This window comes from Salminus brasiliensis, chromosome 3 (genome assembly GCF_030463535.1).
Source record: "Salminus brasiliensis chromosome 3, fSalBra1.hap2, whole genome shotgun sequence".
In the NCBI taxonomy this organism is placed as follows: domain Eukaryota; kingdom Metazoa; phylum Chordata; class Actinopteri; order Characiformes; family Bryconidae; genus Salminus; species Salminus brasiliensis.
The window spans coordinates 50,690,890-50,708,712 of record NC_132880.1 but is presented as its reverse complement, the minus strand read 5'-3'; the positions used below and the strand labels follow the sequence as shown (position 1 = coordinate 50,708,712).

At 45.9% G+C, this 17,823-nt stretch overlaps 1 protein-coding gene across 2 annotated transcripts in view; it reads left to right on the top strand.

The window, feature by feature from the left end:
• The window catches only part of LOC140552309 (KAT8 regulatory NSL complex subunit 1), an 18,078-nt gene extending 606 nt beyond the window's left edge, over positions 1 to 17,472 (top strand). Inside the window, exons 2-13 of one of the 2 annotated variants that reach the window (XM_072676493.1) lie at positions 35 to 813; positions 3,899 to 4,040; positions 4,969 to 5,042; positions 5,132 to 5,300; positions 6,850 to 7,003; positions 7,694 to 7,894; positions 10,359 to 10,474; positions 10,585 to 10,706; positions 12,986 to 13,109; positions 13,947 to 14,050; positions 14,558 to 14,726; positions 15,819 to 17,472. In XM_072676493.1, coding sequence (XP_072532594.1) covers positions 35 to 813; positions 3,899 to 4,040; positions 4,969 to 5,042; positions 5,132 to 5,300; positions 6,850 to 7,003; positions 7,694 to 7,894; positions 10,359 to 10,474; positions 10,585 to 10,706; positions 12,986 to 13,109; positions 13,947 to 14,050; positions 14,558 to 14,726; positions 15,819 to 16,211 — 2,547 coding nt within the window. In that variant the 3' untranslated portion in view covers positions 16,212 to 17,472. Of the gene's footprint in view, positions 1 to 34; positions 814 to 3,898; positions 4,041 to 4,968; positions 5,043 to 5,131; positions 5,301 to 6,849; positions 7,004 to 7,693; positions 7,895 to 10,358; positions 10,475 to 10,584; positions 10,707 to 12,985; positions 13,110 to 13,946; positions 14,051 to 14,557; positions 14,727 to 15,818 lie in introns of those variants that run through there. The other variant, XM_072676494.1, reaches the window with a different exon arrangement.
• The last annotated feature ends 351 nt before the right edge of the window (positions 17,473 to 17,823 follow it).

The window sequence follows — 17,823 nt, the reverse complement described above, 5'->3', positions numbered from 1 at the left end:
TTGATCATTATGATTAATATGTGGTTATTAATAGGCATGTCTCTCCGCCACGGACGCTCGCCCGGAGCCCTCGGCGTGCAAGCGCCCTGCGTGCGCCTTTACGCGCTCCGCCAAGAGGGTGTGCTGCGGCAGCTCGGACGGAGGAGGAGGAGGAGGCTCGTGCGTGGAGGCGGCGCAGCAGCCCAGTCCTCCCGCTGACGGCCAGACGCGAGCCAAAGTGAACGGGAACGGGAACGGTACTGCGCGTGGGCGCGTAAGGCTGTACCGTGTGCGCTCGTTCTTGGCTGCTGGATCAATCACGTGCCACCAGAACGGGGTCAACGGCGGTGGTGGTGGTGGTCCTGACCTGGACCTTCAGGTGGAGGCTCGAAGGCCCAACGGAAGCTCCCGGGTGAACGGCGAGCGCCCCGCTGGGCGGGACGGGTCTGGGTCTAGGCCTGGGTGTAGGTCTGGGTCAGCAGTGACCCGGGTGGAGGAGGCGAAGGGCGAGGCCGGGCGCAAGCAGACAGAGCTGGAGGAGCGCACGGACAGGCTGTGGCGCCGGCTGCAGGCCGTGCAGGTGAAGCAGGTGGAGCGGCACGTGGCTCAGCAGCTGGGCGGCCTTCAGCTGAGGTCTCCTGGGCGGAGAGGAGCGCTGGAGCTCAGCAGGCTGGCGAGGAGCTGCGGAGAGGTCCTGCACGCGGCCGAGGGGGCATTGGACTCGGACCACACGGCCAGCAGCTCTGGAGGGAGCGGTGACAGCGAGGACGATGGCGAGGAGGTGGAGGGTGGAGCAGGGAGGGGGCGGATGTTACCAGCCTCTGTAAAGCCAGTGTAAGTGCTGACCTGAGGTCAAACGTAAGGGTCAAGTGTGGACGATTCACCACTAGCCACCATATGTAGGTGTATTGTGATATTCGGCGTACACTAGGGCTTCTATATCTCTACATACATATACACTATTTGGACAAAAGTATTTGGACACCCGCTCATTTATTGCTTCTTCTGAAATCAAGGGTATTGATTAAGAGCTGATCCTGCTTTTGTTGGAGTAACTGTCTCTACTGTCCAGAGAAGAAGACTTTCTACTAGATTTTGGAGAAGGAGTGTTGCTGTGAGGATTTGATTGCATTCAGCAACAAAAGCGTTAGTGAGGTCAGGATGTTGGATGATGAGGTGGGGTGGTGATCCTCATCATCCAACATCAAAAAAGTACTGGATGGAGCACCACCACCATCATTCCAGAGAACACAGTTCCTCCACTGCTCCACAGCTCCTCAATGCTGGGGGGCTTTATACCCCTCTAGCCCACACCTGGCATTATTAGGCAGCATGGAGCCAATAGGGTCATGATGTTGATCTGCTCCTGCAGAGAGTCCTATTCTATTGGCAGTACTTCTTCTCTACAGGGACTAGGCAAGCTGTGTGTGTGTGTGTGCACATATTTTGTCAGCAATAGGTGCAGCTTAAAGTAGCTGAATGCATTCAATAGAAGGGGTGTCCACAAACTTTTAGACATTTAGTGTATATCATAAAAAAAATATAAGAATATTGCAGTTATGGTTCAGTGTTGTGCAGCTCTACGCAAAACATTGACATTTTAAATGATAATTTGTCCAAAAAAGTCATTTTATGCCGATAAATTGAACTGTTGCTGTTCTAACCCTAGCTAGTGCGCCCCCTAGAGGTTAAAAATTCATCAACGCTGCATGACCTACCTGATGATAAAATAGTGAGGATTGTTTTTTTTGTGTCAATTATGGGACAGTGGGCAAAAAAGCCTTCCAAATATTGACACGGTCACTGGTTGCCGCGGCAACATATAAATCAGAAATGCCTGTGATTGGCTGCCTCCTATCACATCCTTGTTATGGTCCTGGTAATGTGTCATTCTTAAATGTGCCCCTCCTTCACCTTCTCCCAGAGTGCTGCAGGTGTTTCACCTGGTTTACAGATGTTGTAGTGTGCTTTTCTGTCTCAGCACCTTCTCAAATCATGATGAGGCTCACATACCACCCATGCTGGCACCCATGTCTAATCTCCAGTACGGGACACCCACTGATCTGGGTGTTGAGTGGGTCGAGGACGGGTCCACTCTGATCTCGAGTAGCAATGGTTCTACAACCTGGCCCACGAAGAGAATACAGCTCCTTAAAAAATCTTGTATCTCCAAATTGAATTCCTCCATCTGTACAGGGAAGTCAATGTGAAAAGATTTTGGAGCATTTCTATTGGTCCGTTCATCATAAAGTTCTGATACAATATAAAGAACATCTGCCAGATTCACTTTATGGAGAAAAGTGAAGAACAGTGGTGATATTCACGTGATTTGTCGTACAGATGCAGTTTTACAGCAATTCATAACACCTGCTGTTCTAACTCTGTTAGTCATCTTCATGAGATCATCAAGTCCCGTCACCATGACGTCAAACTACTAGAGAGTGACTGATGTTTGTGAAATGAAAGGAACATCTCCGAGCTTAAGAGGAGTCGAATCTGAAAGAGAATACCGTAGAAGGATCCTACTGTATCAGCTCCACCTTAAACCATCACCCTGTATCAGCTCCACCTTAAACCATCACCCTGTATCAGCTCCACCTTAAACCATCATCCTGTATCAGCTCCACCTTAAACCATCATCCTGTATCAGCTCCACCTTAAACCATCACCCTGTATCAGCTCCACCTTAAACCATCACCCTGTATCAGCTCCACCTTAAACCATCATCCTGTATCAGCTCCACCTTAAACCATCACCCTGTATTAGCTCCACCTTAAACCATCACCCTGTATCAGCTCCACCTTAAACCATCATCCGGTATCAGCTCCACCTTAAACCATCACCCTGTATCAGCTCCACCTTAAACCATCATCCTGTATCAGCTCCACCTTAAACCATCATCCTGTATCAGCTCCACCTTAAACCATCACCCTGTATCAGCTCCACCTTAAACCATCATCCTGTATCAGCTCCACCTTAAACCATCACCCTGTATCAGCTCCACCTTAAACCATCATCCTGTATCAGCTCCACCTTAAACCATCACCCTGTATTAGCTCCACCTTAAACCATCACCCTGTATCAGCTCCACCTTAAACCATCATCCGGTATCAGCTCCACCTTAAACCATCATCCTGTATCAGCTCCACCTTCAACCAGCAGCTTCAGGATCATGCTGATGCTCCACTGACTGGAACAGGGAGATGGACGTCTCAGTCATTCCCACTCCGGGCCGGAGCGCTGCTGCTGCTACTGCACTATGGAGGTTTGGTGGTGGAGCTGCAGGAGGAGAACCTCTCTCCAGAACTGCTGTGTAACGCTGCAGAACCCATAGAGTCATATTAGTGTAAAATCCTGTAGTGTTACTCTACCACCTCCACCCACATGCTGCTCCACCTTCAGATCAAGCTTCTGCAGCTCTCACACTGTCCAGAAATGCACGTGTACAGCTGTCCATTAGAGGGCGCTCAAAGTGAGATCTGTATTTACTGCAGTGGAGTAAATGTGGATTACGATTATAACTGTAGGGGGAACCCAGGAGCAAAAACATGCCAATTCTTGCATGAAGCTGCTTTAAAGTTTTAAGTCATTTTGGGGCGTTTCTATTGGTCCGTTCTTCCTGAAATTCTGATACAGTATAAAGAACAACTGCCAGAAACAACAATGGAGATGCAAGGGTTTTCTGTTTTTCTGTGAGTTATGCAACCACTGCAGAGAGTTTAATAAATAGGCTAGTTAGTAATAGCAGCAGCCGCTCTCGGACTGTTCTAGGACACTTGTCCTTCTTCTGCTCTGCTCTGATGTTTGTGAAGGCCACACTTATCGCTCTGGACAGTCAGTGCCGGGATGAATCAGGTGAATTGTGATGATTTCTACATTTCTACACGTTTCTAACAGGCGTCTCCCTTTTCCTCCACAGCCACATAAGCAGAGAATGGCAGTGGACGAGGGACAGGGCGTGGCTGGGCAGCAGGTGGGTGTGGCTACAGGCTCAAGTGTCCGAGCTGGAATATCGGATCCGTGCGCTGACGGAACTCTACACGCATCTCAGACAGGGAAAGGTACTGTTGTGCTTTTAGCAGTTTGGGTTTATGTGGAAGTAAAAGCTCTTGAAAGCAATGGTTCAGACAGAAGAGTCATTTACTCAACTTTACCCATATGTTAGCTGTCATACGTTTGGCTTGCATAGAGATAGACTTGGTCAAAGTATGTTCCATAGCTAGACGCAGTATTAGCAAGCTTTATATAATTGATTATAATAATTGAATATTTGATTGTATGAGTGTTTATGTTGTTGTTTGTTGAGAAATAGTAAGTGTGTGGTGTGACTTACCAGGTAGGTAATTAGTGTACTTACCAGATAGAGCTGCTGTCCTCTCACTGTGTCCTCTCAGCGTGAGGTTTCTGAGGGAGTCCAGCCCTCCTGTTTTGGAACAGCTGGTAACAGCCAGCCTGGATCGTCCTTTGGTCCTCCAGGCTGAGCCGAGTTTGAGCTGTTCTGCGGACGCTGGCACAGGAATAGCCACGGTCACGGGACCTGGATCCTGTAGGAACCCGTCTTCCCATAACCAGCAGAGTCTGGAGGTGATGAGCTGCTCTCCAGTATCAACACCACCATATTCTCCTGAAGACGCTCTGACTACAGCTTCCTCTAGTGGGTGGGGTTTATGTAAATATTGGGGGTGTAATTATAACGAGTCAGGACTGTGATGTAACAGTTTGGGGGGTTTGGAATCGGCCTGTTTTCCAGCTCTGTTCTGGTTCTGCTGGAGTTTGAGCTTCACGGTTCTTCTGAACTCTCACTATTCCACCATCTCCAGATACACACAGATTAATATTAATAAAAACTGAGATGCTTGACGGATGAATTTGAGGACAAATTGTGTGAATGACTTTTTTGTCCAAACCATTGCTTTAAAATAAATAAATAAATATGTCAAATATTACATTTATTAACTAGAAGAAATGTATATATTTGGGGTTCTACAGGTGGGAGCGACACACTCTATCCCTGAAACGCCCCTAAGAGCACCAAGACCCCCTCGCGCATCCCTGGACTGCAGGTCAGTAAATACACACACACACACACACACTCCTGCACATGCCCTCATTTGTTTAGGCATCCAGTTTAACGGCAAGTGTCGTCCATCAGGTCGCCCAGTGTTGCCGATCCTCTCAGGAAGAGGCAGACGGACGATCCCGCCCTCTTGACACAAACCCCGCCCAGTCCTCCCTCGTCTGCAGCACGGGTCCGCCCGCTACTGCGGCAACGCCGACACAGGCTAATCCGTATAGAGGGATGTGCTGCTCTTGGGTCAAAGGTAACTAGAACTTTACTGGTTGCTTTAAACTCCATTGCTGATGGGGGGTGGGGGTGGGTGTGTGTGTGTGTGTGTGTGTGTGGGGGGGGGGGGGGTCAGACAGATAACAAACATTTGATATTCATTCAAATTAAGATTACGATCAAACTTTATAGCCATGGTTATTCTTTACAGCAGTACAGCGGAATTTAACCTCACATTTTAACCCATCCGAGGCAAACACACACACACACACACACACACACACACACACACACACACACACACACACACACACACACACAGTCAGCACACACACCCAGACAACTGAGAGTTAGATGCCCTCAGCTGTGAGATGCTCATCTAAGCTTTACTCCTCCAGGGTGATCGAACTGAGGACCTTCTGTTCCCAAGCCCACTTCTCTGACCTTGATTTCCTCCCTTGATTTCCTCCCTTGATTTCATTCCTTGATTTCCTCCCTTGATTTCATTCCTTGAGTTCATTCCTTGATTATCCCCCTTAAGTTTATCCCTAGATTTGCCCACTCGATTCTATGCCTTGATTCTGTCCCTTAATTTGTTTCCTTTATTTTCCCCTTTGATTTTATTCCCTGATTTTAATTATTTACTTTTATCCCTTAATTTACCCCCTTAATTTTCACCCTTGATATTCCACCCTAGTTTTATGCTCTTGATTTTATGCCTTGATGTTGTTCCTTCAATCTATCCTTTAATTATTTCCCTTTGATGTGATGCCTTGATGTTGTTCCTTTAATCTATCCCTTAATTCTTCCCCTTTGATTTTGTGCCTTGATTTTTAATGACTTACTTTTATCCCTTGATTTACCCACTTGGTTTTATCCCTTCATTTCTCCCCTTAATTTTAGCCCTTGGTTTACCCCCTAGATTTTATCCCTTGATCTTCCCTCTTAATTGTACCCCTTGATGTACCCCCTGAAGTTTATCAGTTGATTACATCCCTTAAGTTTATCCCTAGATTCACTCACTTGATTTTATGCTTTGATGTTGTTTTATCCCTTAATTTCCTTGATTTCCATCCTCCTTGATTTTGTTTTATCCTTTAATTTTATCCCTTGATTTACCCCCTTAATTTTCACCCTTGATATTCCACCCTAGTTTTACGCTCTTGATTTTATGCCTTGATGTTGTTCCTTCAATCTATCCTTTAATTCTTCCCTTTTAATTTTATCCCTTAATTTACCCCCTAAATTTCATCCCTTGATCTCCCCTCCTAATTTCCCCTCATTTTTATAGAGTAACTGTCTCTACCGTCCAGAGAAGAAGACTTTCTACTAGATTTTGGAGAATGAACATTGCTGTGAGGATTTGATTGCATTCAGCCACAATAGTGTTAGTGAGGTCAGGATGTTGGATGATGATGATGTCGATGGTGTATTACGGTGGGTGTGCAGGTGTGCAGGTGTGCAGGTGTGCTCTGTTGTTCAGCACTGAGATCATTTGGAAAACCGTGCTGCTGATATGATGCGGTGTGTTCCTCTCTCTCCCACCGTCTTATCTGTGTGTACTGTCCTCCGTTCCTCCCTGGTAGGCTGTGACCTTGCCGTGCTGCTGCGAGCCCCCGACCATGTGTGTCTTGTGTGGCATTTCTCCCCCGCACCCTCCGGCTGAGAAGGTGAAGAGCGCTCGGATGCGTCAGACAGGGATGGATCCGTGTGTTCACTCTGTTCTCTCCATGCCCTCAGGTACACTAATCACACACACCAATCCAATCCTCTGTTTACTTTTAGAAGCTGACTTAATTACGTAGGTGTAAATTTGTTCCCTGATGAATACACTATGTGGACAAAAGTATTGGGACACCTACTCCTTCACTGCTTCTTCTGAAATCAAGGGTGTTAAAAAGAGTTTCTCCTGCTTCTGTTGGAGTAACTGTCTCTACCGTCCAGAGAAGAAGACTTTCTACTAGATTTTGGAGAAGGAACATTGCTGTGAGGATTTGATTGCATTCAGCCACAATAGCATTAGTGAGGTCAGGCTTTGGGAGGATAATGATCACCACCCCACCTCATCATCCCCAACCCACCAACTCATCCCACCTTAAAAGTACTGGATGGAGCTTCACCACCATCATTACAGAGAACACAGGTCCTCCACTGCTCCACAGCTCCTCAATGCTGGGGGGCTTTATACCCCTCTAGCCCACGCCTGGCATTAGCCAATAGCTTCATGATGTTGATCTGCTCCAGAGAGTCCTATTCTATTGTTGTGAACGTAGCTGTTTACATACTTGCCTATGTGCTATGCATGTTACTGAGGACGGCCACTAGAGGGCAGACTAGAGAACACTGACCATAAAAAAACAGCAACGCGATGGTAGACAATTACCCTGTCTGACCTCTTGTCATAAAAGCTCTGCTGCTTTCTTCTTGCAGATTTTCCTCCCACGTTACATTGTGGGACGCCCCCGCTGGCCGGGCCTCAGTCACACAGTGCCGTGCAGTGGCCTGGGTTGGCTGCTTCCTCATCGTGGCTGAGCAGGCGGGGACAGGGCAGTCAGCGGGCGGGGCGAGCCAGGCGGAGGCTTGTGTGTCCCCGACCTCCAAACGCACTGCCTCCACTGTTCAACACTGCTGGTAAGAAAAGTCTCAGATCAGTGTCAGATCACTCAAATCAGTGGGACTTGACTGAGTGCAACACTGCCATCTGGTGGCCAACACAAAATGAACCCCTGTCTGACACCAATCTTCACAGATAAACTATATGAACTAATAATCAGTACTGAGTTTCTGGGAATTGATGCGGTATTACTAAACAGCGTTGTGAAACTCCAGTGACTTGATGTTTTCTTCATAGCCCTAATAGCAGTTTTATACTCACAGGCAGGTCAAAGTGCTGTGCATAAATAAAAGGAAAAAAAAACAGCATAAAGGGGGAATTAGCAACAAAAAATATGCATAGAAGATTAAAAATTGATAGAAATAAAATAAATAATATAAATAATAAATAATAAAAGAAAAGGCAGTAAATAAATAAATAAATACAGTTATATTAGAGATGGACTGATCAGTGTTTTTGGGGCTGTTATCAATCACCGATTGTCTTTCAGCTTAATCGTCCAATCCCCGATCGATGGCAGAGCTGGGTGCCACATTAACATTTCCAGTCAAGCTTGGTAGCACATCATCCTGAGGTCTTCTGTTATGTCCTGCATCGTCTCTGAAGATGAAATGTTCTTTACTTTTCTGAATCAGCCTCATTTAAAACACTGTGGAGCTCAGAGTGTGCTCAGTGGTGTGTGTTAGCTCTGCTGTGTTCTGATACTCCCCATCTAGTGGTTAAATGTGGAACTGCATGGCCTGTGATCTGAGCAGCTCTCACCATTGGCTAAATTATCGTCCGATCACATATTTGTGTAATCAGAAATATTTTACCTGAGTTTGAAAGCTTGATATTTGGGGCTCATCTTCTGGAGACCTTCTGGAAGTCGTTTCAGGTGTGTGTATCATAAAAGCTAAATGCTGCTTCCGAGGCTCTGGAGCTAAGAGCCGTACTCAGGTTATACTCTTTAAGCACGTCGGTGACCTACCCTAGGCCGTAACTGTTGGACGTAAAGGCCTGAAGCTGCGCTTTACCATCTATTCCTCCTGGAAGTCAGTGTAGAGATTTAGAATCGGAGCATTTCTATTGATTCATTCATCATGAAATGATTCATTTGGTTGCTTGGCTATTCAGATCACTGCAGCTTTGGGAGTCTCCGGTCATACTGTTTCCTACAGGTCTGATTTAACCTGAGGGGAACATGGTTGGGAGCTCGGGGAGGCTCTGGGAATATACACGGATCAGCCATAACATTAGCACCAATAGCAGCTGCAGTAGAGGAAGAACACTGCTGATCTGGGTCCAGTGGCTCCTGTCTGTCGAGGGGTGGATCTACATATCAGTCAGTGAGTGAAGAACAGTCAGTTCTTGAAGATGATGAAGGTGATGAAGAGGAGAAATGGACAAGCGTAAGAATCTGAGACACTTTGACCAGAACCAGACTGTGATGTTCTAGATAATGACTGGGTCAGAACATCTCCAGAACATCAGCAGGCAGGTCTTGTGGGGTGTTCTCTCCCAGTATGCAGTGGTCAGTACCTACCAAAAGAGCTCAAAGGAAGGACAACCGGTGACTGGCTCACTGATGCTGATAGAGGTCCCTCAAATGGTCCTAATGTTATGGCTAATCATTATGGCAGATCTGCATCATGGACTTCACTAAAGTAAAGGTTTAAGTTATGGAGTTAATTATAACAATAAATTAACAATACATGTTAAAGATCTGACCATTACTACTGAATCAGGAGAGAGAGGCTGGTTAGCATTAGCTCAGTTAGCAGGAGAACAGTCTGTCTGACTGAAAGCCCACTTCTAAACGTCTAGACGAGAAAGACTCGAGCGGCTGGAGGCTGGTGATCGAGCGGCTGCGAGTTTTTAAAGGACAGAAGCTGAACTGAAAGCTTTTTCCTGTGGTTCTGATTCTGTAGCCGCTCGCTAAGCTAGCCTTTGCTTAGCTAGCTCAGCTACAGCTCCACCCAGTATCAGACGCCCGGAGCAGCTGCTGCTGACTGACCGCTGACCCCGACACAAGCGCTGACCATAAACACTGGAGTCTGAGAGCGAGGTGGAGCGACTGTGCTGGGAGGGTCAGAAAGGGGAAATGAGAGGCCGGTTCTGCTGGGTTTGGACTCGTAGCCGGTTCTCTAGGCTCAGATAAGTTAGCCAGCAGGCTGACCAGCACAGCACAGGCCGGGTTCCAGCTGACTGAGGATAGAGCCTCAGACCGGAGAGCGCAGAGTCGGTGGAGGTGAGCGGGGTCAGGAGTGTCTCCACTGATTTCAGGAAGGTTTAGTAGACGGATTGATCCAGGTTTACTCAGTCTTAGTCTTAGTCTTAGTCCTTCAGTCAAACTTGCAGCTGAGGTGGGCCTGTTTTTTTATCCCACCTGTTTTCAGAGCGTGACCTTATCCATCTTATCCATCAGTTTTGATGGGTGTTGTTGATGACGGACCCACCTTGGGCGACTCTGTTCTGTGCTCATTACACTGTGTTTTCCAGGTGGTTCCAACTGCAGGAACCAGAGAGGTGTGTTTAGTCCAGATTTCCTCCCTCAGCGAGTCTCAGACCTTCCTCCTCTGCCTGCCACGCCCCCTGCCACAGACACGCCCACACAGGTAAGCCTGAGTGGAGGAATACTGAGGAAAAGGCCAGAAGACTAATGTGGAATGTGGAGGTTCTAGACTGCCTATGATTGAGCTTTGCTCCTCTGTCATGTCTCCTGCAGCCCCTGCGGAGGAGGAGGGGGGAGAGCTCGTTCGACATCGATAACTTGGTAATGCCTCTCGGCCTGGCTGGACTAGGAGCACGAGTGCAGAGACTGCAGTACAAAGAGATTATCACCCCCAGGTAATCACCCCTGTTCACACTGAGTCATTATGAATAACTGAATCGCTTCAGTTATGTGAATCAGCCATGACATTAGAACCATCTGGGTCCAGTGTCTCCTGTCTGTCGAGGGGTGGATCTACTTATCAGGCAGTGAGTGAACAGTCAGTTCTTGATGATGATGAAGGTGATGAAGCTGGAAAAATGGACAAGCGTGTGATTTGGGTTCTGAATGGGTTCTTCAGTGCAGTTCAAGTCGAGCGGTTCTCCGGTTCTCCCGCCAGTTTTATAAAGGGTCAGATCTAAAATAGCTCCACACTGCAGAACCTCAACTCCTGTATTTACCGTCTGAGAACGTCTGGGGATAATGTCTGTTAATGGTACCTTGAGGACACCAGGTGGCGCTCTGAACACTGCAGTTAAAACAAAGACTCTGGAAAGAACTGGATTGGGATTAACATAGCCGATACCCGATCCATTCAAATATGACTGGGTCGGCCCTGATCCTGATCCACTGGATTGGATTGGGACATCCTTACCCTCAATAATATCCTGCTCACAGTTTTGCTCGGAAACGAGTCACTTTAGGAAAGAGTAGTGGGAGGAATTTGAACGTTGGCGTTTCCTGTGCTGTACTGTGTGTTTTCTTGTAACAGCCCTCGAAGCAAGTTGAAACAATTGTGCAAATAATCCTTCTTGTAAGAAATCAGGGTCTGTTTAAGCCGATGACTTTTGGTAATCCAGCACACGGCCTCTTTATCTTTAAGGTCTGATACCAGGGGCTTGGGTGTAAGTAGTGCAGCTGTTGCTGTCTGGCTTAAATAGACACTTTAGGGCAGGGTATTTCATCAAAATTCAGTAAGGACCGGTCCGAACATCCCAAGGTCCGAAACATAATTTTTTTTGTATATTTTTTTGACTCATTGTAATAAGTGAGATATTTATATATAGGTTATGGTATTATTTATTTATAGGGAATATTTAATAACTAATCTATAATCGCCCTTATTATTGTATTACAGTACTGTATTGTGTAACTGCTACTGGCTGCTAAATTTATTTTGGGATCAATAAAGTATTTATCCATCCATCCATCCATCCATCCATCCATCTATCATAATATCTACCTTGCATTATGACTGAGTGTCATATCCTGTATATTAAATCAATCAATCAATCATCCTTTTTTTAAAGAGGGAATGCATTGAGGGTGACCCGCTTGTTCACTGCAGCCAAGCATTTTACAGAAAATACATATTTATGATTAAAAAGAATAGCAAAGACATTAAAAACTACACATTTAATGATACAATTCTACATGAAAATAAAATTAGGAAACAATAAAACAAATAAGATCAATCAGGGCCATTAAATAAAACAACAGACAAATGTTTTTTTTTAAATAATACTTCAGTAATAAAAGTAAATTATATACAATTATATAAGAAGAAGAAGAATCATGAATCATACAAAAAATTATGATGATAAAATAGAAAAAAACAGCAATACATCATAAAATAATAATACAAAAATTAAGTAAATAAAATAAATGACTATCAGAATATGTCAAATAAATTATAGTAGGTCAACTAAACACATCTAGAAATTAAGGGGTTTTAAATGTTTGAGGTTTAGAGTTTCCTGTAGAAAATTCCAACTCGACGATTCATTGCAGCTAAACGCAGATTTTCCTAGTTTAGTAAAAGCTCTCAACACCTGAAGGCTGATCCCGTCACTGGAGCGAGTCTGATCATTTCCTTGTTTACAGACAGCATTGATGTCCCGTCAGTCCAATCAGATTCCAGTACAGTTACAGTTTCTCTCTCTCTCTCTCTGACCTGGACGAGTTATAAATAATAAATACTCTAAATAAACCTTCTTCTCTCATTTTAGTAAAAATAATAAAATAAATAAATAATAAAATAATAAATTCCTGCTTTAATAATCTCCACAGTCTCGGAGCAGCTGAGCCATACCGGAGCAGAGCGGCCGTGGGAAGAGTAAACCTCTCCTCTGATTGGCTTTCCTCTCCGCCCGACTCGAGTCGCAGAGCTCTTCATAATGCACAGATCTGATTGGCTGAGTAGAGTCACGTCTGATATTTACAGCGCATGTGATTGGTCTGTGAGTTTCCTAGGCTGCTAAACCTGAACCGTAAAGGTTCAAATAAACACGGTAAATTAAACAGCTCGCTGTAGTTGATCAATGACACAGTCCAGGTCTGGCTAGGACAGCGTCTGGCCCTGCTGTGGTCCCACTGTTCCCAAGTTATTAACTGTACGTCCTTAATCCTTCCACAGCTGGAGAGAGCTGGACTCTGTCTGTGGGGCCTCAGTGGAACAGGTGGACGCAGGCGGTCACCCCGAGAACCACTCTGACGTACCACACCAGCCCAATGGGGACGAAGCCGAAGATGAAGGCGAGGTGAGTGGATCTATTCGTCGGTTATTTGTCATCATGAGCTCACTGACAGCTCTAGCTCTGTTCTTCTGGACTTGAAATCTGATAAAAACATGAGGAATTCGGGTTCTAGATACTTTATATGTCTATACTAGATGTACGTTATGGCTCCAGATAGTTACATATTTGTTAACCTGTTAAATCCAAGTGTATTGTATTTATTTTAAGCCCTCTGTAACGTCTGTGTGATAATTCGTTAAATAAATTATCTTCAATAATGGATCAATAATAACAGTAATATATATATAATAGACAAAATAAATAAGAATTAATGACATAAATAAGAAAATATTCAGATACATGTTTTCTGCCCTCTAACGTTGCTGCTACTGCACTATGGAGGTTTGGTGGTGGAGCTGCAGGAGGAGAACCTCTCTCCAGAACTGCTGTGTAACGCTGCAGAACCCATAGAGTCATATTAGTGTAAAATCCTGTAGTATTACTCTACCACCTCAGCTCACATGCTGCTCCACCTTCAGATCAAGCTTCTGGAGACTTCTTCAGACTATCCAGAAATGCACGTGTACAGCTGTTCATGAGGGGTGTGTGATTTGTATTTACTGCAGTGGAGTAAAAGTGAATCACACTCCATAACTGTAGGGGGAGCCCAAGAGCACAAAATGCCAATTCTCTCATAATGCTGCGTTAATTTAGTGTATGGTGTTCACCAGAAGCCACCTGTGGAGACCCAAACACAAGTTCTGTCCCTAATACTCAAATAACTGAAATTCTGAAGCTCTTGGACACAAAGAGAGGCACAAACTCAGTCCTCAGTGTGTGTGTGTGTGTGTGTGTGTGTAGGTGGAGGATCTCTCTGACGCTGTGTTTTTGAAGAGGCACGCCGTATGCGAGAGCAGAGAGAGGAGCCGCTGGGGGAGCTGGGCTCGCAGACGCCGTCGGGGCAGGTGAATGGACCGTGTGTGTGTGTGTGTGTGTGTCTGCACAATGGGACTGGGTTTGGGTGACCAGGACAGAAGTGAGAATGTGGACATTGTGGTCTTGTGTGTGACAGTCTCAGATCTCACAGTATCCCAACTCATCCCAAAAGTACTGGATGGAGCTCCACCACCATCATTCCAGAGAACACAGCACCTCCACTGCTCCACAGCTCCTCAATGCTGGGGGGCTTTATACCCCTCTAGCCCACGCCTGGCATTATTAGGCAGCATGGAGCCAATAGGGTCATGATGTTGATCTGCTCCAGAGAGTCCTATTCTATTGGCAGCACTTCTTCTTCTCTACAGGGACTAGACAAGCTGTGTGTGTGCATTTGCACAGTGCATTCATTAGAGGGGGTATCCACAAACCTTAGTGTGTGTAAATGAGGGCAAATTGGGGCTAAAGCCGGTTCTGCTCTGGTTTAGGATCCCTCAAAGCTCCCTGTTCACTGTTCACTGTAATTTATCCGTCAGATCGTCTTCCTCCTATCATGGGGATGGGAAGAGCTCCAGGGGGCTAGAGCAGGAGCCCTCCTCTCCAGACCGCAGGCTGGGGCACTTTGCTGATGGAGACACCTCGCCATGTAGCCCCCTGTGCTCAGGAGCAGACGATCCCTTCTACCACACAGAGGATGAGCAGCAGGTGTGTGTGTGTGTGTGTGTGTGTGTGTGTGTGTGTTTGCATGTCCGAGTACTCAATGTTCCATTCAACCCCCTGCTTATAGCTGTTACCATGGAGATTAAGAAGCTGAAAGGACCGTTTTTATTTTTTTTGTATGAGGTCAGCTCTGATTTGGGCCTGATTCCGTATCAATCAACCCGATTGTCCTGAATTTCTTAACCTGACAGGAGCTGTTATCACTCTTCCTTCCTTTCTGCACCTTTTGTGCATTAGCTGAGAGACGTCTGGCAGCCGCATTCATCTGAAAGTGGGAGTTAATGATGTTGTCTGCTAATGGACCTATTCACGTCCCTCCCACAGTGTGTTCTCTAGGTTAGTGAAGCTTTAGAGAACATCAGTATCAAATGAACCCCCCCCCCACACACACACACATCCAGCTACCAGAAGATCAGCTGCAGATGATCAGAACATGGTTGGAGAGGATGATTCTGGAGGAGTCTGGAGTCTGATTTAAACCTCAGACGTTTAGTCTGGTCTGATCTTCATTGATGGTTGAAGTGAGGGGTGAAGAAGATCACCATGGTCAGATCCAGAGAGCTCTCTGAGGCCTTCAGGAAGAAGGGTGGAGATGCAGAGGAGTCTGTTGATGGAAGGAGTTTTAACTGATCTCAGAACAGTTAGAGATCAGCCGCTGTTCCACTGTCCACTAAATCATTTACAAGAGGAACAGCTGACCAACATGACCAGGTCAGACCATCGTCCTAGAAAGATCAGCCCAACAGTAGAACCTCAAGATTAGTAAAGAAGACTCCAACGGTCCTAAAATATCGTCATGGTAGCATAGAGACACCAAACAAGCTTGATTTTTATAGAAACATCTACTGTCAGAAGAACTTTCTCCTCACAGGAAAATTACATTTCTATTAATTCTATTTTATAAATGATGATTAAAGGTGTGTGAGTTTAGTGAGATCACCTTCATCTCTCAGTTCTGATCACATGACGATCCATCAATGTCCAGATGTTTAAATGCGTTCATGAGGTGTCCTAATGTCTTATAGCATGGAGACTTGGATCAGTCCCAACAGAAGCTGAACTGATTTTTGGTTTCAGGCTGTGCAGCCGTGGGAGCGCAGGTTGTTCCCCTTGCTGGAGGCAGAGCTCCGGTGGCTGCAGGACGACGAGGAGGCGGAGCCAGAGGAGGACGTGTGTGCTGCCAGCGGCCGCAGCCAGAGCACGGACTCTGGCATCTCAGTGGGCAGCCTGGAGCTCTCGCCGAGGACCCCTCAACCACATCAGCAGCATTCGGACACAGAGCCCACCTGCCCGCCAACGTTCACCTGCAAACCAGCCGCCCCAACAACTCAGGATTCTTCTGCCTCTCTCCCGCCTTGCTTAGCTCCGCCCCCCTCACTATGCTCCCTACTGTCCTCCTCCCTCTCACCTCGCGCCCACACCACTACATCCAATCACAGAGCCAGCAGGGCCGACGCCAGTCCGTTCTGAAGCAGGTTGGACCCGAGAAAGCACCTTCAGATCTAATCTAATCTAATCTATGTAGATCAGATGATCCGGTCTTCTCCATAAAGGGGCCAGGGGTGGAATCAGGAATCAGGCTCTGGATGAGGTTCACTGCAGAAAATGAGATCTTAGCAAGTGAAGTCCTCCATAATGTAGTCTAAATATCTGATATTGCTTATAACATCAGATCTAGATATGAGGTTAGAGGGTTAAGGAGGAGGAGGAGGTGGAGGTCAGGGCGTGGTCCTGTCAGAACTCCACTTAGGACGATTTCACTTGCTGCAATATCTGATTTTTGCAGAGTTGGACCCCCTGCTTTAGGCTTTTCCATCATATCCCATTTATCACATTATTAAAACCTTATTTACCTGCTAAAACCTACTAACTGTCCTGTTAGTATTATTATTATTATTAATATTATTATCATTTTCTTCTTTACTATTAATTTTGCACTGCTCTCCTCACCTTCTGAGCCTACATCAACTCTGATAAACCCAGTTCTGCAACCCTTAGCCATAACCGAGTGCATCTCCACCTGCAACATTCTCCACCCTCTCAACACCCCCTCGTCTCCACATCCACGTCCCACCATAACCTCCTCGTTCTGCAGTAGAAACGCACCGGGTGATTAGAACCCGCGCAGTCTCCCCCGTCCGTGTCCAGCCTCCTAGTCCTGAGATCTTCAGGGCAGGATGGTGGATGTGGGTGGATGTTTCCTTGTGTTGTCCGGACCTGTCTAAAGCATGAACCCCCCTCCCTCGCTGTTGAGCTGATCTGAACGACTGTGCGTCTCATTTTTCCGGTTTGTACTTTAGTTGCCGTCGTTCTCTTCGGAGCACTTCTCTCTGTTCCCCGGCGAACTCCCCAGTTCCTTGTCCTACGTGACTTTTTCTTGATCATCCGTTGAAACACCTGCACTCCGTCCAGATGTGTGCATACTGTTATTCACAGCTTTGATATATATATATATATATATATATAAAAAAAATAAATGTGTGTATATATCTCTTGACTCTACGTCACACTGCCTGCCCCTCCGTAACCCTGCGTCCGTTTGAATCAGCTCAACACAAGATGTCTGTATGTGTGTGTGTGTATACACCTACAGGGCATATACATGTGTATGCGAGTGTGTGTGTGTGTGTGTTTTGGACAGGTCCGCTACACTGCTGAATCAAGGATGTGCCAGTAAACAATGTCATTTTGTAGAAAATAAAATAAAAACACTGAGGAAAATAAAAGGAAATGGATCTATGATTTAAAACTCACAGCGCTCCATTACAGCTCTGAAATAAACGGGGAAACAAGACGTCGAGTGTTTCATTCTTCAATAAATCATTTCATTTAATTCAGTTTCATTTAATTCAACTTTAATGCCTTCATACTAATACACTGTTAGGCTGTACTCAGACAACACACACAAGACAAGGCACGTAGACAGTAAATACAAATACACAATATGGACAAAAGTATTGGGACACCTGCTTATTCACTGTTTCTTTAAAATTAAGGGTATTAAAAGAATTTCTCCTGCTTCTGTTGGAGTAACTGTCTCTACCGTCCAGAGAAGAGGACTTTCTCCGGAGGTCAGAATATC